The sequence below is a fragment of the Colletotrichum lupini genome, chromosome 9 (assembly GCF_023278565.1).
Source record: "Colletotrichum lupini chromosome 9, complete sequence".
Taxonomy (NCBI): domain Eukaryota; kingdom Fungi; phylum Ascomycota; class Sordariomycetes; order Glomerellales; family Glomerellaceae; genus Colletotrichum; species Colletotrichum lupini.
In genome coordinates, this window is record NC_064682.1 from 4573720 (window position 1) to 4596892 (window position 23173).

At 53.3% G+C, this 23173-nt stretch overlaps 8 protein-coding genes across 8 annotated transcripts; 4 read left to right on the plus strand and 4 right to left on the minus strand.

The window, feature by feature from the left end:
• Positions 1-16: 16 nt before the first annotated feature.
• Positions 17-6624, plus strand: CLUP02_17192 (uncharacterized protein; the record flags this gene model as incomplete). Its single annotated transcript, XM_049296105.1, has 22 exons — positions 17-107; positions 283-476; positions 557-651; positions 708-775; positions 833-959; positions 1024-1896; positions 1956-2582; positions 2634-2920; positions 2982-3760; positions 3891-3985; positions 4049-4142; positions 4204-4228; positions 4295-4411; positions 4466-4643; positions 4790-5113; positions 5165-5248; positions 5299-5424; positions 5473-5902; positions 5965-6102; positions 6166-6324; positions 6383-6479; positions 6533-6624. The coding sequence occupies 22 exons, from the start codon at positions 17-19 to the stop codon at positions 6622-6624; spliced, it is 5100 nt and encodes a 1699-aa protein (XP_049153252.1).
• A 543-nt stretch (positions 6625-7167) lies between these two features.
• On the minus strand, positions 7168-9218 carry CLUP02_17193 (carbohydrate-binding cytochrome b562; the record flags this gene model as incomplete). Its single annotated transcript, XM_049296106.1, has 4 exons — positions 7168-7685; positions 7742-7842; positions 7909-9027; positions 9184-9218. The coding sequence occupies 4 exons, from the start codon at positions 9216-9218 to the stop codon at positions 7168-7170; spliced, it is 1773 nt and encodes a 590-aa protein (XP_049153253.1).
• Positions 9219-11749: 2531 nt separating this feature from the next.
• Positions 11750-12934, plus strand: CLUP02_17194 (L-galactose dehydrogenase; the record flags this gene model as incomplete). Its single annotated transcript, XM_049296107.1, has 1 exon — positions 11750-12934. The coding sequence occupies one exon, from the start codon at positions 11750-11752 to the stop codon at positions 12932-12934; it is 1185 nt and encodes a 394-aa protein (XP_049153254.1).
• A 417-nt stretch (positions 12935-13351) lies between these two features.
• Positions 13352-16057, minus strand: CLUP02_17195 (SIP5; the record flags this gene model as incomplete). Its single annotated transcript, XM_049296108.1, has 2 exons — positions 13352-15595; positions 15659-16057. The coding sequence occupies 2 exons, from the start codon at positions 16055-16057 to the stop codon at positions 13352-13354; spliced, it is 2643 nt and encodes an 880-aa protein (XP_049153255.1).
• A 382-nt stretch (positions 16058-16439) lies between these two features.
• On the minus strand, positions 16440-16733 carry CLUP02_17196 (uncharacterized protein; the record flags this gene model as incomplete). Its single annotated transcript, XM_049296109.1, has 1 exon — positions 16440-16733. A coding segment is annotated over one exon (294 nt), but the record flags the coding sequence as incomplete, so codon positions are not given.
• Positions 16734-19221: 2488 nt separating this feature from the next.
• On the plus strand, positions 19222-19623 carry CLUP02_17197 (uncharacterized protein; the record flags this gene model as incomplete). Its single annotated transcript, XM_049296110.1, has 2 exons — positions 19222-19250; positions 19434-19623. 2 exons carry the CDS (start codon positions 19222-19224, stop codon positions 19621-19623), a joined length of 219 nt encoding a protein of 72 aa, XP_049153257.1.
• A 742-nt stretch (positions 19624-20365) lies between these two features.
• Positions 20366-21769, plus strand: CLUP02_17198 (actin; the record flags this gene model as incomplete). The annotated part of the gene is made up of 1 exon (XM_049296111.1): positions 20366-21769. The coding sequence occupies one exon, from the start codon at positions 20366-20368 to the stop codon at positions 21767-21769; it is 1404 nt and encodes a 467-aa protein (XP_049153258.1).
• Positions 21770-22106: 337 nt separating this feature from the next.
• CLUP02_17199 (spherulin-1A) lies at positions 22107-22861 on the minus strand (the record flags this gene model as incomplete). Its single annotated transcript, XM_049296112.1, has 2 exons — positions 22107-22339; positions 22390-22861. The coding sequence occupies 2 exons, from the start codon at positions 22859-22861 to the stop codon at positions 22107-22109; spliced, it is 705 nt and encodes a 234-aa protein (XP_049153259.1).
• Between the last annotated feature and the right edge of the window lie 312 nt (positions 22862-23173).

Here is a 23173-nt window from a genome sequence, read left to right on the forward strand (position 1 = left end):
CCTCGGTTTGGTCACGATGCAATTGGCTTTGGTGGTTAGGTTGAAAATTATCCGCAGTTGGATTTCGCGATTACGCCTTCCTATCGCTTGCGAATTGAAGGACCAATGTTGCCCTCATTACCGTTATGACCTTCATCTTACCATCCCGCTCTTATAATAACACCATGATGAATTCGTGAGGCTCAATTGCAGGCTCAATTCCATCCCTAAAGACCAAGAAAGGATCGAAGGAGGTTGAATTAGCATCTTCTCGACATTGGCTCCGCTTCTGACATTGAGTAGACGATACACTCCGCCTGCGCAATGGACCAGTTGTTGCCATTATCCAATGGCAGGGCAAATTCGAAGGACCGGCGGCCGGCCTGCGACGGGGCAACCAGAGAGCCCTGGCCGATCTAATCTCAACTGAAGCTGGAACGCTGCAGGTCCAGACGAGTGTCGACATCCACCAAGTCGCGATGGCGTGCATTAATGGAGTCGCAATGTTGGACAGACGCGATCCTCATAGGGCTGATTGCCAGTTCTGGCAGTCGAACAGGCGCACTGACGGTGCCAGTGCTGGGATATATCGGACGCCTGGGTCGGCGCCCTGAGACGAAGCATGCTGATCTCGTTCGTGGCTGTTAGGGAAATACCACGTTTCGTTGGACCGTTATGAGCGAGACTAGGTTTATTATGAGTATATCCCTAACAGGCCACACTGGCAGAAACATTGTTTCTGCCTGCCCGCCACTGTCAGAGAAGCAGAACGGCACCGGCCACAAGCAAATCAGAGGTCCAGTTCTTCTAAAGGGGGTATGCTGGCCTGCAGCAAGCTGCGCGCCAGAAATAGGGGAGGCATCCTCGTCCGTCACGCCCGCATTGTCCAATGATAGAAACTTGTTTCTTGCGCCAACGACGGTCGTGGTCATGATCCAATCACAGCCTCCAGCTGAGCCCACCCTTGTTATGCTGAGATGGTTCGCATTCTAAGTACTCCGCATAGTTTGGGGGGCTGAGTCTGGAGGCAACAGCATGATCGAGGGGGAATTACCCTTCTTCGAGTGTCGCATCCCAAGACTCGATTCCATTCGCTTTTCTGTCTTCTTTCATCACTCTCGTTAATCATTTTCAGTGCCTTGTTCTCATCGCCATCATAACGACAAGTGACGGACGGGTTTCGAGAAGGGATTTCTTGAGCAAGGGCAGCCGGAGAACTGAATGTCAAGGCCAACCCAGTAAATCGGGTACAAGTGTCATTCCGGGCTCAGCTTTCACTGCAGACGCGTCAGCATTTCAGAATCAGCGACTTCGAGCAGATAAAAGAGTATCAGTCACGATGAGCGACGAGCAGTCGTTCACGGTCGAGATCCCGATCCGACCTCGGGAGCCACGTCACCGGGATTCAACCTTTGCCTCGCATGCCAAAATCGAGGAAGTAGTTCACTCACCACCATTTGAACACCACTTTCGCCTGTCGCAACCTGTTCACCACCAGCAAAAATGTCCCGAGGGCCTGAAGATCATCTCAGGTGTCTATGGGAAGACATTTCGTGACCGGTCGCCGACCTCATCGACCATGAGCTCGACTCATGTCCCCGACTCAGCGACGACCTGTTCAATGCCCATGTCCCCCACCTCATCGACCTTTACAAGGGCTACGACTCCTGATATTGATGGCCCTGAGCGCCTACCAACACCGTTTCTTGCGTCGCGGTCCGGTACGGGCGGACATCGTTACAGAGAATCATGCGACTCGGGATCGACGTTCGTGGACTCCATCATGGGCGAGAGGTTTCCGGCGTATCCGGAATCCATCGGCGCGGGTCACAAGGAGGATCCACTGCCGCGGATGGACATCATCGAGCCGGATGAAGACGAGCAAACTGACTTGCCTCACACGGCGGGCACCCCAAGGTAATTCTTGATCCATGAGAGCGGTGCTATTCCACATGCGATGCTTATGCCAAGGATAGGCCGCCGTCGCCGGACGAAACGCCCGAGTCACCCCGCGAAGAGCGGGTGCCGCCCCGGCCCCTCAATGAGAGGATGAGCTTCGACTCCGGCTCCGATCGTCTCTCGCGTGCATGGGAACCCATCACCCCAACACCCATTGACTTCTCTAATGAAGAAGCCGATGCAGTTCTCGACTATGTCTTGCAAGTCACTTACGGTGTGGAGCTGGAAGAGGTTACCATGCCACCTGCCTTCCTCCGCCATTTCGTCTTCAGATTTATCCAAGACATTGGGAGATTCGCTTTCAATGGATTCCCCGCCGGAACACAACTAACCCACACTCAATCCACGTCGTCTAATGGTTCTCTGCCTCTAGCTCGGAGATCAGGGTCAGGTCGAGGGTCCCAAAACGGCAAGCGCAAGAAGGGCGACACCGGCCGTGCAGATGGGGATGATGATGGCGATGACTTGACGGATGACGATGGAGACTCAAGCGTGCCGTTCAAGAGGGCCAGACAAACACCACGAGAGGCAGAGGGAGATCTTCGACTGAGCTGTCCGTTTCGCAAGAGGAACCCGCATAGGTTCAACGTGAGAGAGCACCATTCGTGTGCAATGACTTACTTCCCCAAGTTTGCCGAGCTGAGGTGAGTCCCCGACACTTGGAAGCTCACGAGCTGTGCTCTAACGCTTGCTAGGCAACACATCGTCAAGCAACACAAGCGCAACGACCCTTCATCCTTCATGTGCGACCGCTGCAACCGAGACTTCCCCAGCAAGAAGGATCTCAGGGATCACCAGCGTCTGCCAAAGGAGCAGATGTGTGACGTTTCCGACCACGATCCAGAGTCCGGCATCGACGGCCCTACAATGACGAAGCTTCTCAGTAGGAAGCGAGCCAGTGGCATGAGCACTGAGGTTCAATGGAAGGAGATCTGGAACCTGTTGTTCCCTGACGACGATGACTACAGGGTTCAACCTTTCGGTATGCCATATACTCCCGCCCAACACAGCTTTTCCAACCCCAAGGTACTAACGCCGACTAGACTTCTGCCCCGTTATCGAGCATTTCGAGCTGCAGAACCAGTTCATGAACAGTCTGAAAGATGTTGAGGATAGCCTGCGAAACAAGGGCATGACTCCCCAAGCGCTGGAGACCATCGGGAACATCTATCGCAATCAGTTCATCCAGGTCATTGAACAGTGCATCGCCAACGCACAGAACATGCCCTATTCGAACCGAAGCAATCGAAAGAATGAGCCATCACCGTCCCGCCTCCTGGCCCCACGCCACTTGACTCGCACTGTGCCTCGTCCAGACTCGGGTGTAGACGTCGACGAGGGTTCGGAAGATAGCCAGTCTGTCGCCATCTTCCCTGGAGGCGGATTCGACGGGCAGGGTATGCTCGCCCACTCCGACAGTGTTCGAACAGTCAGAAGGGCGTCATCAACCCCGGAAGAGTTCAGAGGCTCTGCTCCGCCAAGGACGCTGCAGCCCCTAATAGAACAGCTGCCCGCATCCGACTTTGGCCTCGGATGCTCTCCCCCACTGCAGAAGCAGTCACATTCGCAGCAGCAATTGTCTCAGCAGCCGCCAATGTTCGACCAACAGGCGGAACTCATGCCAATGGCAAATGGGATGACGCCGGAGATGGCCGCTCAACTCTGGGGCTACCATGATGGCACCATGGTGCCGACGTCAGGGCCATCACCCAGCAATATGAGCATGTATGCGCCAGTGATTGACACCAATGGGCAGCCCCAATTCCTCGACTGGAACCCGGGACTGCAGGATCATAATGGGATGTACGACTTCTCGGGGTATGTGCCTCGATAGAGTGTGTGTTTGTAAGGAGGAAAAGCCTCGTTGTAAAATTAATGTATGAATGATGGATACGCTATAAGCGGCCATGCGCCGCCATGACTTCAGATGAGGACCGCTGCTGAGGCAATAGCTGGCTGTAACATCGGTGGCGGTACATAATCTTGAGGCCTCAGGTGGTTTACACCTGATTCAAAGAGTTATGTTTGAGATCAGCAACACGCTCAGGTCAAAATCACCAAGTAGATAATAATGTAGTAGACTTTTCGCTTTCATGATCATTGCGCATAGAGTGTGCGGCTACGCTCTAGCTCCAAGAGCGGATATTGATCAGCTGAAGAGGGGCAGCTTCCCCATGGGTTGGTGGTCTCAACCGTCCCCAAACGTTCGTTGATTCAACCTATGCTCTCTATGTCAAACGAAATCACAGCACTTGTGCTGGTGAGGACTATTCTTCAGGAAATCCACCGAGTACTCAAGCAGCACAAAACATTGTCTTTTGAATGGTAAAAGTAAGTTAGCGGGTGGTGCGTGAAGGTGTCTTACATAATCACGAGATGATCCAACCTGTCTCGGCCAAGCGACCCCGCGATTCACCTTGGAATTGCATAATGTCTGAAGTAGCCGTCCAACTACATCTCCCCGCTTCCAATTGTGTTGAAACTACATTGAAGTTTGTCAGTAAAGGCCTTCCTCAATACTGACAAGCCATCGATAACAACTCCTTGCCGCAAGGCGCACCTCCGGCCTGCTGGCTTACCCCTCTAACCGCGCCTCCAAAGTTTACGCCCATCGATATGGCCTGGCTTAGTGCTTCATTACGCGCTGGCGAGTCGCGTCTCTATTTTCTCTGCATCTTTTTCGGCATTGGCGCATCTGTCTGGGGGTAAGTTCGTCCTCCACTCCACCTAGCCGACTAAATATGGCGAGCCATCGAAGACACGACATGTCGTTGGGTTTTGATGAGAGAACCGGGGCCCTAAGCCATCTGGTGGTTCCAAGAGCTTAGCGGATCCTAATTACTCAATACAGATACAACATTGGCATACTGTCTTCAGTGATAGTCAGTTCAGGCTGGCGCGAAGCTCTACATCAGCCAACACGCGCTTTAATCGGAACCGTAGTCAGCATCTACTACACTGGAACCTTCATCAGCTATCTCTGCATTTCCCATCCGATTACTGACTGGCTTGGTCGTCGGTATGCCGCCTTGTCGGGAACAGCTTTCGTTTGCCTTGGCGCCATATTGCAAGCCACAAGTGGTGGCGATACAGCTCGCGGCACCATGCTCGCTGGAAGACTCATCAGTGGCGTTGGAGTTGCCGTCGTGTCTACTTCAGTGCCGTTATACCAAGCGTGAGACGTTCTAAGTTCATTTCAATGCGTAGGCGCTGATCGGGTTTCTAGTGAGATATCGCCAGCACACAAGCGCGGCCATTTTGTAACGTTGAACCACGTCGGCTTCATCGCTGGTATAGCGCTGGGTTTCTGGTAAATTGAGACAATGTTGCCTCCATCTGAGAAACCTCTAACAATGACAGGGTTGGATATTTCATGAGATTTTGGTCCTCCGATGCAGGCCTTTTCTATGGCTGGAGACTGACTATCCTCTTGGAGATAATCCCCGCAATGATCTTTGGGCTTGGGTTGCCTTGGGTCCCCGAAACGTCAGTACTCCAATCCAAAGAAGACTGTTTGTACTAACACTGAAAAAGTCCCCGTTGGCTCGTCGAACATGGAAGGAAAGACCAGGCACGTTCGACCCTTCGCTGGCTCCGCGAGGGAAGTTTCGACGACGACGAAATTGAGCATGAATTCTCAGCCATCATCAAAAGCGTCGACGAGTACCATCAATCCGGCAGCAACTGGCTTTCTTTATTCCGACAAAAGCCACTGTTTAATCGTCTCTGGCGAGCGACCCTACTACAATTCATGGCCTCAAGTTGTGGTGCTACTGCTATTAAATACTTCCTCCCATGGCTATTGGAGCAACATGGCATATTCTCGCATACTGCGTTGCTAATCAGCGCTACCGAATCAACGGTCAAGATAGGTTTCACGGTTCTCGAGATGTTTATCATTGATCGGTTTGGGCGGAGGAAATGCCTCGTTGCTGGTTGCATCATCATGGCTTTCTCACTGCTGGTAGGTGAAAGGTTACGGGAACCCGTGTGCAAGGACTGCAATTGCTGACAAGCTTATCTCAGATCAATGGAGCCGTGCCTCTTCTAGACCCTCAGCGTAAAAGCCCAGCCACAGATATAATCTGCGTGGCCTTCATCTTTGTATATGTCATTGGCTTCTCTCTGGGATTTGGGCCAACGGCATGGGTATACAACACAGAGGTACCCCTCGATGATGCCCTCTTCCGTGCCTTGAGACAACCACTGATCTGGACATGACTATAGATCTTTCCCACCTCGGTACGAGCACGAGGCTTGAATTTCGCCTCCGCTGGTGCCTCTGTCGGTTCTTCTATCGTCACTATGGTGTGGTCTGCGGGCATCGGATATATGGGTAGTAACATCTACTTCATATTCATGGTTGTGAACATTATCTGCATTCCGGTAGGAAAACCTCGGACTTATTACCTATGAAATCCCTAAACGCTAATCAGTGCTATAGGCCATATATGCGTTCTTTCCCGAAACCAAGGGTCGGGAGCTGGAGGACATGGACGCGCTCTTCGGTGCCATTGAAACAAGACGGAGTGATTTCGATAGTAGGTCGAAGCCCCCTGTCTTCCATCACACTGATTTCCTGACCAATTGATAGATCTCTCTGAACATCTCTTGCAAGATGATGCTCCTTTCCGCGATTCCGTAGAATCGACGACTGGTATAAACAGAGAGCAGGATCGTGATTAAACTCAGACAACGATCTTGTCCCCGGATGACGAGACACTGCCTATGGTCTTCCTTGTCATGCGAGTTTTGCATCAAGAAACGTTGATCACGAGACATTCATTCTTGGTCCATGCTCACTCAATTTCAATCAAGATAAATAAAATGCATATCAACTAGCAGCACCAGCTGGAACCTATGTGGCACTGTCGCAATCGTATCTCTTGTTTCAAGTATGCTGATGGGCTACTCCGTTGAAGGCTATATAATTGGGTACATCGTATGCCAGATTAGGAATTCATCTTTTTATCCAGGCAGCCCCCTATGGAGATTCAGGCTAATTATGAGAACAGTGTATGATAACTTGGCGATGGTCATCTCATTACTACGCCTCTTCGGCTGCGTGTGGTGGATGGTACGATGATCACAGCCTGAATTCACACAGTCTGTGGATAAATATGAAGCAAGGACATTTAGCTTGTCACAGATGGACTTCAGTTATGCGATTGGTTATCTTGAAGTTGGTCTGCACGGCTTTCCTTCTACAAGCAAAGACTTGTACCTGTCTCAAGACTTGACGAGCATGAAGAGTTCACCCTCCGCGGTGTTGTCACTGGCCACAAACAACCTCGAGAATTCCTTGTCAAAGACAATGCCGGAAGGTCTAAAACAGGTCGACCCCGTGCAGCTTCCGACGTTTGTGCTCCAGAAGACATCAGTATAACCAGTCTTAGAGTCTGGAGCGGCAACCGGAGCATATACACCATAGGTGAGCTGAGTGAACGGCACCACAGACACCTTGAATCCCGTAGCAGGTGACCTGTTCCACGAGCCATGCAGCGTGACGTACAGATTTTGGAACGCGCTGTCGAAAACGGCGCCTATGGGTGCACTATGTGCTTGGATCGAAAGTCTGGGTGCCACAGAGCGTTGAGTGCAAGTATCGTCGTTGAAGGTACTGTTGGGAGCGACGACGAACTGCTGCCCGACCTTGAAGGTCTTGTCCTTGATGACGGACGGCTCCCAGACAGTGAAGCAGGTTGGGTACCCGTACCACTGTTCGTTCGGTTGAGAAGGATCACCAACTTGGACGAGCTGTGAGTTGTCTTGGATTATTTGACCGGAGAATATGGCGACTTACGGAAGTTCAGCTCTTCTGCTGGGTTGTCGTTGTGGATGTCGTAGCTCTGGCCGTTGACTGTGCGGGCGAAGTCGTCACCGCTGTTTTCCACTCCCCAAATCCTTGAACGATTACTGTCAGCTTACATGCGTTCACCAGAAAAACAAAGAAAGGCAAGTTGGACGTACGCATTATTTCCGTCCGCTGCGAGGGCTACTTCGTTGCGCAGGCCCCATCCGAGAAACCACCCCTGGGAGGCGTATGTATAACCTCCGGATGGCACACTGCGCATGTCAAATACTTTGACCACAGCACGTGCCACTGCCTTGTTGAGAGATTCATAGTCAAAGTTGCTGTAAGAGCCTTGCTGTATGACGAGGAGATGCGGCGTTGCCGGCGGAATGACGAGGTTGCGCGTTGGGTGACCTCCCTGCTGCATTCCCTTGACAACAACAGTCTGGGCACTCACGCTTTGAGCTTTTGCGTCGTAGACATAAGACCATGCGGTTGTCATGGAGGTGACGTACAACGTCTTACCATCAGGCGTCAAGCCGATGCCATGGTTTAGCGAGGGGTTGCTGATCAGGGTCTTTGTGGAAGAGATGCAGCCGTCGGCCCCAAAGGTGTGAGCCGTGACACCTTTGCCCGATTGTACGACGAGTAAATTGCCCTCGGAGTCGACAACCAATCCGCGGGGGCCTGTCAGAGATCCAGCAAGCTTAACGGCTTTCCAGCCACTCGCAGTTTGGTATCCGAACCGGAAGGCGCTGACGCCAGAGCACGAGTTGGGGACTGGAGGCACAGGGGCGCTGTATACGATGGAGGACGATGTAGAAGTGGAACGCGGAGATGAGACAGTGGCCGTTGCGCTGCTGAGTGAAGCGCCTGTTCTGGTGACATTGGTCTTGGGAGTCGTGGTACTATGCAAAGTGGATGTCGACAAGGTGGTCAGCAGCGTCGTTTTGGTAACAGCCCTGGTCGGACCTTCGCCTTCAGAATTGCCCGCTGCCCAAGATTCAAAATTGACTGCCTGGGCCGGTCGGAAGTTGTGCATCCAGTGTCCTGCGCGCTCGTGGATGCCGAAAGTTGTGTCATTGGCAGTCGGGTCATCAACTGGCACGCCAGAGTAAGCAAACGCCAAGTAGTTTTCTCCGTTGGGGTCCAAAGATGTTGGATCGTTTCCATATGGTGCCCAGTATGTACAACCTCGGCATAGAGCCGTGGCGGAGTAATGCGTATCATTGACGACAGTGCCGGGGAGAACGGTGTACTCGGCATCTTCGTAAGATGGAGGAGTGAAGTAGCCACTAGTAATTGTCAGTGATCAAGCGGTTTCCATGGAACGAATTGGGTTATTACAATGCCATTCGAGAAGAGACGACCACGTCTTTGCCATTGACCCATACGATTGTTAAGGGATTGTATGTCATAGAGCCGCCCCAGGCTAAGGCAGCCCATCCTACCTCGATGGGGGCAGTGATCTGAACAATGGCTTCATATGGTTGACCCGTCGCAGGCCCTTCAGGTATGGCTATGCCGTAAGTAATGCCGCCTGCGTTGGTATAAGAAGCGAAGCAACGCCCTAGACTGTCGCAGTATGTTGACTGGTCTTGGGCGATGGCTACTGTCCTATGAATTAGTACAAGCCCCTAAGATACGAGTGATAATAAAACCTACCCGAGTTAATGAGCGCCACAGCACTGAGTGCAGTGGTAAACCAACGCATGATCTCTGCCGGTCGATTCACTCTCTCGTCTTCAAATAAGGCCTTGGTAATATAGGAACATTCTGATGAGGATGATGACTCTCTAGGAGCGGGTTTGAAGTCTTTAAGTGGAGTCCAGCCGAAGGCTAACGCCAGCATTTGCCATAATCAACGGTGGTTCGGAGCAATCACCCATTCATCCATGTCGACTTGCGTAGCGACGAAAGAGGAAGTCATGTCGTATGGAAATAGTAGACAGATATGAGACCAAACACTCCGGGTGCAACAACATTGTCACAAAATATGGTACGAGAAGGGAAGGGGAAGATGGTTGCCAATATGAAGATCTGAAAGCCATTTATTTGCCAAGGCGGATGAATGCTCTCGAGACGCCGGTCATGATTCTTTACCATAGAGGGGAAAACGGGTTGGAAACGAAGGCGGCTATATAGCGCCATTTGAAGATTGGAACCCAAACGCCATGAATAGCGACGATCTGATCATCGCGGGCAATCATTCGGGAGATGGAGGCCACACCGATGGGTGGAAAGTTGCCTACAGGCCTTACATTAGGAGGGGCAGCAGGTAGGTATCGACTCTCGAAAGAGTACCAAGTGATGGGTGAGAGATTATAGCATAGGTCCCAAGCAGACACTTGTCTCGGAGTTCAAATTAGGTAGGCCACTGAGTGAACGGCGAGGGGGTAGATTCTCCAAAGGGGCGGCTGACCGGCTGATCAAAGGGTCGGACGAGGGATGGTGGACAGCCAATATGAGTCAGACTCGTAGAGTAACATTGGTGCCATTACTGTTGGAACGAGACAATAAATTGATGCAGAACAAGTAGAGCCTGAAGGAAGCGAGGCTGTGAAAGGCCACTTGGGTGGTTGATAGGGAGAAGTGAGGTAATGTATTTAGAGCTCACTTGGCAGGATCTTCAGGCTAATTGCCGTCCAGTGCGAGTAGATCGATTTGTAATCGATACCATGCATTACCTGATAGAGTATTAGCCAAAATCTAAAAGAGTGCAGGCAATTCAAGATACCACGATATGGTTACCCGGAGACTGATGGACTCATCACTGGACGACGAGATCCGGGCAGAATTTGGAAACAAATCCGCGTTGCTAGAGACATTTCACTATGCCAGGGTTTCCCCGGAGTCAGCCGGTCAAATAGACACCATTGGTGTTATTGAAAGAAATCTCAAGAGAGGAAAAATTTGAAAATATTGCAAATGGAAGATGACCGGGAGCTCCACGGATTACGTGTTGTGTGGTTCATCGTGATTAGGTACCTTGAGATGAAGTACGATGCGAACCTGAGGTGCCGGTAATCGATAAGACCAGAGATAAGATAAGATTGGTAGTGATATCAGAATCATCAGGGCACGCTGCCCGTCCCGGAAGAACAAGCGACCCCTCTTGGCCTGCAGCAATGCGAAGGAGCAGGTGCGGCAGGCGCTGGTGGCCTGTTGAGAATCAAGATCGAATTTACCCATCTTCTGTTTCCTGCAAACCCCCAGCGGTGCTTGTCTTCCTCCATCGTCCCCTCTACAAATCCACCCATTGTCATATTTCGATCGTCACAACCGTCTTGTTCCAGATGCAGCAACTCTTTCCATTTGCCTCTGGTTCAGGTACCTACCTACCTCGGCCCTCACCGCAAACATGGCAAGGTAGTCCCAGAAGCCTCGACACCCCAGCTTCCCCTCCAGAACCCCGCGCGTCACGCTGAGCCCCCACAATGTCACTGATATGGCCGGTCTTCACGAAGCTCGTGGCATGTCCATGCAACTCGAGAAAGATGTATCAAGTTGAATCTGTGGTTACTGAGATAGACCTCATCACTTAGTATGCTACCCCCCAAAGTCTCTAGCTATGGTCATGGCCACGAAATCAAGCTACCCATCAACCAAGTCACCATACCATGAACCTCATCTCAGCATTTTAGAGTTGAGCTCCGCGTCCGTCTATTCGGTTCTATCCGGAGCGGCCAGAACAAGACCAGTCCGATTCCAGAAAGTCCTCAAAGAGAAAAGGAAGAAAGACTCCCCCACCTTTCCGGCGGGGCAAATCGCATTCGGGCATTCAGGCACGCCGGGGGACCCTGACTATCAATCATTGACGTGCTCGACTCGATATCTTTTGAGCCGCCGGCCCTGAAGCCGGGCCTTGTGTACCATTCGTCACGGCCAGCAACCATAGCTTTTGCAGCAGGTCTCTACTAGCAAGCAGTCGATCGAAGCTACATGTCACCAATTCTCTTTCTCATTCGAAGCTAAATCTCGGTTTCTATCTATAGAGCGCAGAATACCACCCCCGAAATGGCGGCCCCGCGCACAACCACAACCCGGCCGCTGTCCGCCGTCCTGCCGCCTCTGATCCTCGGCACCGCGACCTTCAACTACCAATACGTCTCGGACCCTTCGCGCATGCCCTCCGTCGACATCGTCTCCCGCTCCCTATCACTTGGCGTAAACGCATTCGACACTTCCCCATACTACGGGCCCTCCGAGACCATCCTCGGCGCCGCCCTACGCACCCTCTCACCGCCCCGCGACTCCTACTTCCTCGTCACAAAGGCTGGCCGCATCGCCCCGACCGAATTTGACTACTCCCCGGCCTGGATACGCGCCTCCGTCCTCCGCAGCCTCGAGCGTCTCAATACCACCTACCTAGACCTGGTCTACACCCACGACGCAGAGTTCGTCACCCCCGACCAGGTCGTCGCCGCTGTCCGCGAGCTGCGCCGCCTCCGCGATGAGGGCCTAGTCCGTTATGTCGGTATCTGCGGCTATCCCGTTCCCGTCCTCTGCGAGCTTGCTGAAAGGATCCTCCGCGAAACGGGCGAACCCGTCGACGCTGTCCAATCTTTTTCGCACTTCTGCATCCAGAACGATACCCTCGGTAGCGACGCGATCCTCACACGGTTGAAAGATGCCGGCGTCGGTGTCGTGACCAACGCGAGCATGCTGAGCATGGGTCTGCTCACCACCCGCGGCGTTGATGATGGGCCCATGGCGAGCTGGCATCCGGCTCCGAGTCCCCTGCGCAAGCTATGCAAGAGCCTGGTTGGAATCGCCGAGGGCGCGGACGAAAAGATGGAAGAGCTCGCTCTGTACTGGGCCATGGCGAACTGGGCACGCGTAGGAAGTGCCTTTGGCAGCGAGCTGTTGCCGCCCACGTACAACGGCCCTGCCAAGGTTGGTGTCAGCGTCATGGGTGTCACGTCCGTGTCGGAACTGGAAGAGACGTTCCTTGCCTGGCAGGGCATGATGCGCGAGCTTGCGGCCCAGAGTGACCAGTCAAATCCCGCCGGTGCCCAAGCCAGTCGACTTGACAAGATACAGCGTTTGGTCACGGAACAAATGTGGCCGGCCTTGGGCGAATGGCGGAATTACAGCTGGGCCAGTCCTGGCGAAGATTTTGTCAACCAACCTTCCGTCGCCGCCATCGATGCTGCCCTTCCTGCTGTCGCTCCCGCCGCCGCCGCCGAGCCACACTTGTAACCCTGGCAGGAACCCATTCCTTTGCAAGCAAGCTGGGCATGGGAGGTCAAATTTTCGAGACATCAAGCAACAAGCGAGGGTCGAATACTTTTATGAATAAATGGTATCTGTCAAGCAGCTCGAGACTATCAACATCTCGGCCGCGTTTCTCACATACCTATAAAAGGTAGGTCGGGTAGAGTACAGTGAGCGCTGGCCATTCACATGGCAAAAAAGCAAATAGATGAAATAAAAAGAAAGAATCACGTCTAATGGCCTCCTCCCCCAAAGTTCACGCTGAACGCCTTGAGTTTCTTGGGGTTCCCAACCCCCAGAGTGTATGCAAAACTCTTCCTCCCATGTAGCCGTTGCCATCAAATATGGCATCATCATATTTTGCAATCATCCCGTCGTCATGCCCGTCGATCCGCACTCCACTTACTGCGTTACTCCAGTCGAACTCTCCACAATGCTTTCATGGCCCAATCTCTTCGACTCAGCAGCCTCATCCGAGATAGGAGCCGGGGTCTCGGGTGTTATTGTCACTTCCGGTGTCAATGCTCCACTGCCAAGCAAAGGAGAGACGTCGCCTTTACCGGCGCCGTCGACGGGCTCTTCGGGAATCGTTGGAGGTGGCTTCAATGTGCCGACGTTTGTCTGCACGGGCTCCTCACTGTGTGCGTCCTCCATGTGTTCCGCTTCCGGTTCGTCTTCCGCTTCGGCCTTCTTGCTCGTAGTTGCAGTCCGGCCCTCGCCTGAGGCGATATCCTGGTCATGGTTGGCCTCGCCATTTTCAATGTCAACGCCGACCATCTCTGCCAGGCTCCGGAAGTTGAACATGGGCTCCGTATTGTCTCGGTCACCTTCTTCGCTTCTATTGCTGACGCTCAGCTCGCTGGCTCGAGGATCCAGGTACGCCTGGTTGCTATAGCTGCCAGCTGCGCTATCAGCCAGAGATGATGAGATGGAAGATGCATTGCTCATCTGCCTCAAGTGAGAAGGCCCGCGGCTAGTCGTCGGGATCGGTAATGAGGGCGTGGTAGATGTGCTTTGGAAGCTGCTCTCGGATGACTGCGTCTCAACTGCCGGACGTTCTACAGCTTTGCCTTTCGAACTTGGTGCCGAGCTGGGTGCCGAGGTGGGAGAAAGGGTATTGCCAATCGGTGTTGAGGAAGCCACTGGAGAAGTCTCCGCGCTGGGTCCTGCGGAAGTCGTCTGCGCACCCTGAAGTGTGGCCTCCACACGCAAGTTGCTGGTTGTGCTATTCCCTCTGCGTCGTCCAAGGCCAAGGGAGAGGCTGCTACCACTAGCAGAGCTCTGACCAGGCCCATAGACGCTCTGCCGGTCCTGCTTCTTGAGAGCTTTACGCTCTTCCTTGTCCCTCTTTTTGGCCTCCTTTCGCTCCGCCTTTTCTTGTTTGCGTTTTCGCTCTTCCTCGGCGGCGAGAGAAAGACGGACGGCTTCCATGAACATCATATCTTCCAGCTCCTCCATCCGACTTCTCCTATTTTCCAGAGCTCCGCGCCCAGAGGAGCTTCGTGGTCCAGGCTCTGGTCCAGCTGGGGCAGCTTCACCCTCGGGGTTGCGATGGGGGCTTTCTTCCGGCTGTGGGTTGGATGGTCCAGAGGGGGTGCGACTCCCGGTGTTTCTCCGACTGAAACGCCCGGGCCGTGTGAAGGCGAAGCCGCGCTGCTGTTCGTTGTTTCCCATGAGGAAGGCCGCAGTGTGCAAAGCAGTTGCCGCTGCAGCTCTGCGTGCTTGGTGTGCTCGTTGTGCTGCGAGTTTGGTCGACCAATCCGGTCGAACCCGATCAGTAGTGACAACATTTGGGGCGTTGGCGGACAAGCTTTGAGCTCGCCGCCTCCCAGATGTTGGAGAGGTAGGCGACAAAGTGGAGTTCAAAGAGCTCTGAGATGACATGGCGGTATTTTGTGACGGGTATCCAATGGCATAAGATAGACCCCGTCGGAAAGGGGGAGCGTCATAGGTTACACCGAATTCGGTCTGCTGGCAGTAGGGGCACTGCGCGGGCTCGGATATTAGCATTTCTGGAGCTTCCTCCGGGTTGGTCGGATTCGCAGACTGCTCGGTCGGTTCGCCGTGATGCTCGGGATGGTGCGGATCGGCGCGCTTGATCTGCACGAAACATTCGCTGCAGATGGGCTGATCGCAGCAACGGGTGCGATTCAGGTAGGGAGGATAGGTTAGGAAACAAATGGGACATTCGGTAGCATCCTTGTACAGGAAAACCTCTAACGGCTGTCCGTTGACCAAGGGGTCGTTGGGCAACTTGATCTCACGGGGCATAACGTCGTTTGACGAGTTGCTGCGTGAGCCCCCGCTCAAGGCTGCTGCAAGGGCTTTTGCCCGAGGCTTGAACGGTGAGCTACTCCGCTGCTGGGCTGCGTTGGGCGACGATATCCCAGAGCCCGGCATTGAGCTACTACGATCCGATCCTACTGACAAAGACCTCGGGCCCATTGGAACAGTGAGATTGGCAAGGTTCTGGGATGACTCGGTGGGAGAGGCGGGCGTATTGGACTGGGGAATGAACTCGGGTGGAGGTTGTTCATCGGCGGCCGGGATAGGCAGGCCGCGACCGGCGCAGATGAGCTGATATTCGGTCCAGTTGTCGGAGTAGTCATTAAGACCTCTCCAGAATGGTGCAAGCCGTCTTTCAATCTGCGGGGTCACAACTATTAACCTTTGCAACCAAAGCATGAGGATATTCGGAAACCATCTTACCTGTAATTGCCGCACGACGGGCTTGCTAAAGTCTTCGGGACCAGTGTATGTACCAAGAGTCACAAGGTATCCGCCATCGATGTGCTCCTCTTTCAGACTCCGCTCGCGTTCCTTTTCTCTCGCGACGCGGTCCCTCTCAAGTCGCCGGGCTTCCCGTTCCTGCCTCGTCTCCCTCCGCTCGTACGGCGCATCTTCTCTGCCTGCAGCACTTGAAGATCCGGCGGCTCCGAGGCCGAGGAGATTTAGGTCGGCTCTACTAAAGCGGCTTTGCCTCCGTGAGCTGGCATGATCGTTTGCGGCTTCTCTGGAGGTGGAGTGATTGAGGTAGGCGGCCTGGCTTTGCCTGTAGTCGGTCGCCGGGTCAATCGGACGAGATTCTTTGGTGCTACTGTTGCCCATATTGGTTATCGATAGTGTGGCCGAGCAGTGTTGCTTGAGGGTTCGTCGAGTGTGGGCTCCCTCGAAGTGGACAGGGCGACGACGGGTGATCGATGACCCGGTTCAATCAGAATAACGATTGCAAGTACAACTGCGGTGGACCAGTATCAGCCACGGCGGTAGACTATGCAGTGAGAGGTGGTCCGGCCAAAATGAGTCCGGTAGAGAGTGTTGTGGTTGTCGTTGGTGTAGTCGATGTATGGTCGCAGTGTTGTCGATGGTGGGTGAAGTACCGTCGCAATATGGTTGGGGATGAACCGAGTGTAATCAACAACGCATCCTTCAGACGAAGTGGCAGAGAGCTGCAAGCATTGTCGAGAATGGTGAGGGGAGGCAGATGGTGTTATTGATCGTCGGAGGCGGATAAGAGGTAGTAAGGTGTACCTATGCGAATGGGCGCGATGGGTTGATGGCGGGCGGTGATATCGGGGATGGTGATGATGGACGGATGGTGTTGGCGGTGCAGGGTGACGGTGCAGGGGTCGCAGTCAGCGGATGTTGTGTTTGGGTGGGTAGGTGGTGGTGGTGGTGGTGGTGGTGGTGGTGGTGGTGCTGGGTTTGGGGATCTGGGACCGGACGGGCGTGTCGGGTCGGGGAAGCTTGTGACGACGTGGATGTCGTACGTGCGTGGCTGGGCGCTGGGCACTGGGCACTGGGCACTGGATGCTGGGCGAGCCAAGATGTGAAGGTTTCCAGGCGTATGGAGACGGGCTTCGCAAGAGGACGCAGAGCGACTCTACAGTACCTTGAGTCAGGCCGGTGGAAGGATAAAGGGATGAGTGAATGTGTTGCCAAGATGGCAAATGGGGAGATGCAAAAGCAAAAGAGATGAGAGTGTGAGGTGGTCGTTGGAGGGACGAGCAACAGATGCTTAAGGGAAGGTGGGAAAGTTGTCGGGCGCAGAGGGCCGGGGGGCGCGGTTACGGTTGTCGGGTGCAGTGGAGAGCAAGGTTCCCAATGATGCAGGAGTGCCAGGTAAGGAACCTAGGTACCTAAGGTAAGGTACCTATTCGTAAGGAGGAAAGGTACCTTAGTTCAGCAAGGTGTAAGGTAAGGTACCTAGGTAAGGTAGGTAGGTAAGGTAAGGTAACCAACCTGCTGAGGTACCTTGTAGGTTAGCAGCGACGGGAGACAACAAAAGTCAAGTGGCCTCTATGCTGTAGGACTGCTCATGATACTATTTGATTCATACAAATGTAAAATATTTCAAGCCGAATGACAGATGAAGAAGAAAGGCCGATTGTTGCCACTCATTCTACCGGTATACCGGAACCTACATACCTACTTGGATGGTACCTTATTGGCTGACTTCCGTTTTACCTTGGGCACCTCACCTTAGGTAAGTACCCAGGCACGTAGGTAAGCGTGGTAAGGTGGTAGGCACGTAAGGTAAGGTGAGGTAAGGTAAGGTGGCTGTCGCCGATGTTGCCAAGGGAGATGTGACGTCTGACGTTGTATCCGTACTCAAGCTGTCAAAACGGAAAGAAAGAAGAGGGAGAACTGGAGAAAGTGGAATAGGATTACCTAGCAAAATTGTGCAAGTGAGGTAAGGTGGGCGGGTGTAAGAGGCCGAGAATCAAGGCAGACAGGGTCCAACAGAGGGAAATCGGATCCCAGTGTGGAGAGGCCGGTAAGGTGCAGTACCTTAGGCGAGTGTGCGGCGCGAGGTTACCTTGGGTGGTTTCCAATGGGTAAGGTAGAAGAAGCATCGGGCGGTTAAGTTACGGGAAGAAGAAAGGGTACCTCAATCGGCTGGTTGTTTGGGCACCTGGGCATTGTACCTTTTCCAAGGGGATTTACTGTGTACTGTGGTAGTTATCCGTTGGGTACCTTACCTCACCTTTTACCTTTGGGGGCTGTTTGCTGAGGTGGATGAGGTGGATGAAGTCTGGACCGAAATCGCTGGCTGCACCGGCCCGGCTTGCTTCTTGGCCTCAGATCTACGCTCTTGGGACCTGGAAGGCACTCCCAGTCTGCAAGGCAGGAGATGACCTGAATGCAAGTGGACTCGTCTTTCCTTCCCTTGGATACGGAGTAAGGTAGGGTGCAAAACCTTAAGGGAAGGAGACTCCTGTGGTTTCTTTTTACTGTATTCGTGATAACTCATGAGAAGTGCCCGCTGCGTCTCGGCAACCTCTTTCCTTTGTACATCAGTGGAAGTCACCATGGTCCACGGCACCTTCCAATGTTTTCTTGACGCCAATGAATGAGAGAGGAAGGGGCTGGAGACTACGGAGCACGGAGGGGCAAGAGGTTGTCGTGGAAGGTGGAGCCCATCTGCAGCCTACCTTAGGTGCGTGCCTGCCAACCCAAGGTACCTTAAGGTGGTAAGGAACATACCATCGGCAAGACCCCTCCTTTCCCCGACTTCCAAAATGCACTTGAGCCATGAGGCCCTCCTCACCCTTATTAGCTAAGCACGCCTGTCCATCATGAGGGGTCGACCGGTTTGATGAGAGATTGATGAGGTGAGAGCTGAAAACCCTGCTTCCGGTCTTTCCGCAACCAGTCACTGCCATTTACTCACTGTTACTGATGTTATTGCTAACTGTCACTCGATTTGGTACAAGTATGTCGTTACTTAGTTCATGTCCCTCCCTTTTGACGTCCATCAACACCATGAACGCTTGTGGTCATCAACACTTATGTGCCCCCTATTCAGCCTCCAATCCGGCACTTGAACAACTCACCGCTGCTATGTCTCATGTCTCATCCAATCCACCATGACCCCCGCGGCACCCCTTGCCGTCTAATGCTTCCTGGTCCCGAACCAACGCGGCAAGTGCCTCCCAAAGCTCCCGACGGGCATCTCCCACCTAAATCCATGAATCTTGCGCCTAGAGCTTCATGCGCACGACATCTCGCAACACCCCGTCCTGCAAAGCTATGATGCCTCACGGGCTTGAGCGCCTGTTGCGCCCAATGTATTCGTACCGCTCTCCACTATTGCCTTAGTCTAAGACTCCATGGTGGTACTACCAAAGATGGAGCCCGCCTTCGCATCTACCCTATGCCTATGCCTATGCTGCTCCATGTGTCAATCGCTAACGCCATGCGATGCGACTCAACAACGGATCCCCTCCAGACAATCGTCTTTCCTCATTCATGCTCGCGAGCCTCCGACCATGTCATCGACCTACAGGAGGAGTGCTAGGTTAGTTGAATTACACGGCACGTCCCAGCCCGGGTTTGTTTCCCTGCAGGCACTCTAGGTACGACTAACAAAGGGACGCCAAGGTGGTTTGCATGTGCTGGCTGGGCTAGACACTGCAAAATGTCATGTACAAATTGCAATATACACACGATATCTGAACAATTTGTGCTCTATGCTGCGTAGGCTTGCCTGTGGCGGTGTCCAGCGGATTGACTCGACGCAAGAGTCCGAGACGGGCACGCGCTGGGAAAACGGCTTCGTTCCGTGGGGTGCCTCACGAGCTGCCGCCATGGAGGCACCCTCTACATCTCCAAAAAGCCCCGACCGCCTGCCGCCTTATCTCTGTAACCAATGCCATGACACTGTCGCGTGATTCTCTGAGACACCCATCCCACCATGTTGGCGGCGGTGAGCACCTACATCAAAACGCCAACTGCACCCCACGTCGCACAATGGCTGGCGCTTCAGCCGCCAACATCTTCTCATCGATGCCATTCCCGCATCTGCCATGGTGGTTTACTTACCGCAAGAGTGTCCTAATCATGTAATCTCGAGATATTGGATGGCTGAGACTGGCCTGAGATAGCATGCGTGAAGCGAGAGGCAGTTGAATCCAACAGAGAAGTCAGATATGGAGGTTTTCAAAGCCTCGAATACGTCGAGGCGAGGTCAGGAGCCATATCGCTAGCACGTCAACTCATAACTTGAAGTTAGTACAACTAACTAAACATACTCATGTCGCGAGTACCTTACCAGTGTCACACGGGGCCCAGGTTATATCTCAAAAGCGCACACCCAAGGAAATCTTTCCTCGGCTTAAGCTAGGTTTGTGATTTACAGGACAATTAGTTTAGGCCATAAGGAGTTTACGACAGATTCAACGATTGCAAGCTCTTGGCAGAGCGGGAGTCGCATCCTGTCCATGTCACTGGTTTGGCTCTGTTACGTCAGCAGTGTCGGCGATGAGGAAGCCGACCACCGACTGAGGAAGCCCAGGTCCAATAGGCGGGCGGGAAGAAGTCCAAGCTCCAGTACCTGAAGTTCCCAGTGGAAAAGTTCACGATTTCGTCAATCGTTTCCGTTGCGACGTCCTGGCTCCAGTGCAAGTCATCCCCATGGCTGGTGGCCGCAATACCAAGTCTTCAGGCCCTGTGCCTCCGTCGCGAACGCTGGTTCTCGACAATGGCGCGTCGACCATCAAAGCAGGCTTCGTTTCCGACGACCACACTGACGAGCCTCGAGTAATACCAAACTGCATCGCCAGAGACAGGGCGAGAAAGGTCTACGTCGCATCCGACCTCGAAAAATGCCATGATTTTGGCGAAGTTCAATTCCGGCGACCGGTAGAAAAGGGGTACATTGTCAATTGGGAAGCTCAAAAGGAGATTTGGGACCACGAGTTCTTCGACGACAAGGCGCCGCAAAAGTGCGATCCTTCCGAGACCAGACTGCTCCTTGCAGAACAACCCAATTCGTTGCCTATTCTACAGGCCAACTGTGATCAGGTAATCTTCGAGGAATATCAATTTGCCAGTTATTATCGTGGTATTGGTATGTGGTTTAGCCTCTTGCACGTCTCGTCGACTCAGCTGACCTATGTCTTCCCAGGGGCCTCCTTCAATGCGTACCACGATATCCAAGGTATCCTTCAGACCCCCCGAGACCCGAATTCGGTGCCCCAAATTCCGGCTGAAGCTGTGCTGCTCATCGACTCTGGCTACTCCAATACTATCGTCATGCCTCTTCTCAACGGCAAGCCCCTGCACTCCGCTGTTCGAAGACTGGACGTCGGTGGGAAGCTCATGACAAATTACTTGACGCGTTTACTCTCCCTGCGATACTACGACATGCGAAACGACACATACATCGTTAATGAGATCAAGGAACAGGCAAGCTATGTCTCACTCGACTTCAATGGCGACCTCGAGAAGACCTGGAAGGGTACGAGGGGCGAGAAGAGGGAGCCTTACGTGACGGGAGCCGGCATTGCCAAAGACTACATACTGCCCGACTTCCACACCAAGACGAAGGGCGTCGTCCGAGACTACGACCCTGCTATGCACACAAAAGCAAGAAAGATGGCAGCACGCGCCGCTGACAACGACGAAGACATACTCACGCTTCGAAACGAACGCTTTTCAGTTCCCGAACTACTCTTTCAGCCTTCCGACATTGGACTCCGACAACCCGGCCTCGCGGACGTCATCATGCAGTCTCTTTCCGAATTGCCAGTTGGGCTTTGGCCGGGGCTCTTGGCTAACATCGTTGTCGTTGGCGGCAACGCCTTGTTTGCTGGCTTTATCCAGCGGCTGGAGAAGGAGCTTGTCAAAAGGGTTCCCGATGCCTGTATTGTGAGGGTCGCGCATCCCGTCGACCCTATCACAAGCACCTGGCATGGCGGTGCAGAACTGGCCAAACACTCCGATATTCATAAGCTGTCTGCCACTAAACAAGAGTACGAAGAGTACGGCGGCGCATGGGTTGCTCGCAAATTCGGCTCTGGAAACACTGGTGTCTGAACCTTCACTATTCCAAGCACCAACTAGAGCGGTTGGTCTATCAAACAGCCCTAGAATAATCACATCCCCGTATGCCCTGTGGGCGTACATCGCAGGTCTATGGAAGTCAAAAACAGCCTCCATCCCGGCTTCTACACAGTCGAATATTTCTTGACTATACCAAACAGACTGCTCCACGATGCCATCTGCCCCGGGTATTCATATTTCGAGCTTTTGTCGATACGTTTTGGCCGAACAAGTTTTCTCGTCCCCAACAACATGGAAAGTCTTTACAGCCATTAGTATCGACCACCCCTTTTGTCTACATCGGTACGGCTGTGGGCATACTATAGACAACCTACTTCGAGCCAGTAGCTTCGCACCGTTTCAGGCATTCTGCGGTGCCAACCGCAGCACCAGTCCCGACAGCCGGGATATCTCGTCGTAGCTGTGCAAACTTTGCTGACAGCGGGTTTCCTCCCAACGCTGCTGCCACTACACTTGGAGGAAGATCGAAGAGTCCATTGGCAACATTATGGGTGCCGGCGTCTTCTGAGCTCAGAGCCGAGATCAGAGTAGCATTATCGCACCCTGGAGTGGTGAGCATGGGACAACATATGGAGGCTCGTAACGAAGCTCACGTGTGTTTTGCATCGTGTGCAGACTGCCTTGGGGAAAGATTGTCATCATTCCGGGCGCCAAAGTTGTCTTCACCATCCGAGCCCCGTTCTCCAGCGTCATATAGGTCTCGGTAGTCCCCTCGACAGAAACCACATAGTTGGAAGCACGAGCGTGGTAATGCGGCGGCAGCATAGCGCAGGGACCAAGACTGATCCAAGCCATGGTCATACCATTGCCAACCGTTGCTGGGAAGGTCGCGGCATTGGCGTTGACGACGCCCCCGGGGCTGTTGGTGTGGAATTCATGGGCGAAGTAGTTGAACGTCCAGTCTTTATCTTCGGGTAGAATATTAAGCTTATCAAGTTCTGTTGGACTTGTTCGAAGCGATCGAACACGATCTGGGTACAGTGTGTCGTCTGTGGCGTTAATGAAGGCCGCAAATAGACACAGTGACAAGAGAAGCCAGGTTGGCGACGGGGCGGAAACGGCCATGTTGGACGAGGTGGATACGGTTAAGGCGTCCAGAAGGCGTCCAAGTATGTCTTGAAGATGCCGTTTCGAGATCGATCGTCCTCCCTCCGGCGACCCAGGACAAGGCGAACTTATACTAGCTCGTGAGGCTCAATTCAGTGGCCAGGTAGGACGCATAGATCCTTGGAAGTCACCACGAGATCTCAGGGAGTGCCATGGTAACGGAGCAGTCTCCGCTTGAAGTATAGGCCAATAGGACATAGCAAAAAGGCACAGAAAGCCATCTGCTGGGATCTCCATCTAACTTTCTCGAGGCCAATGCCGTTATCCTGG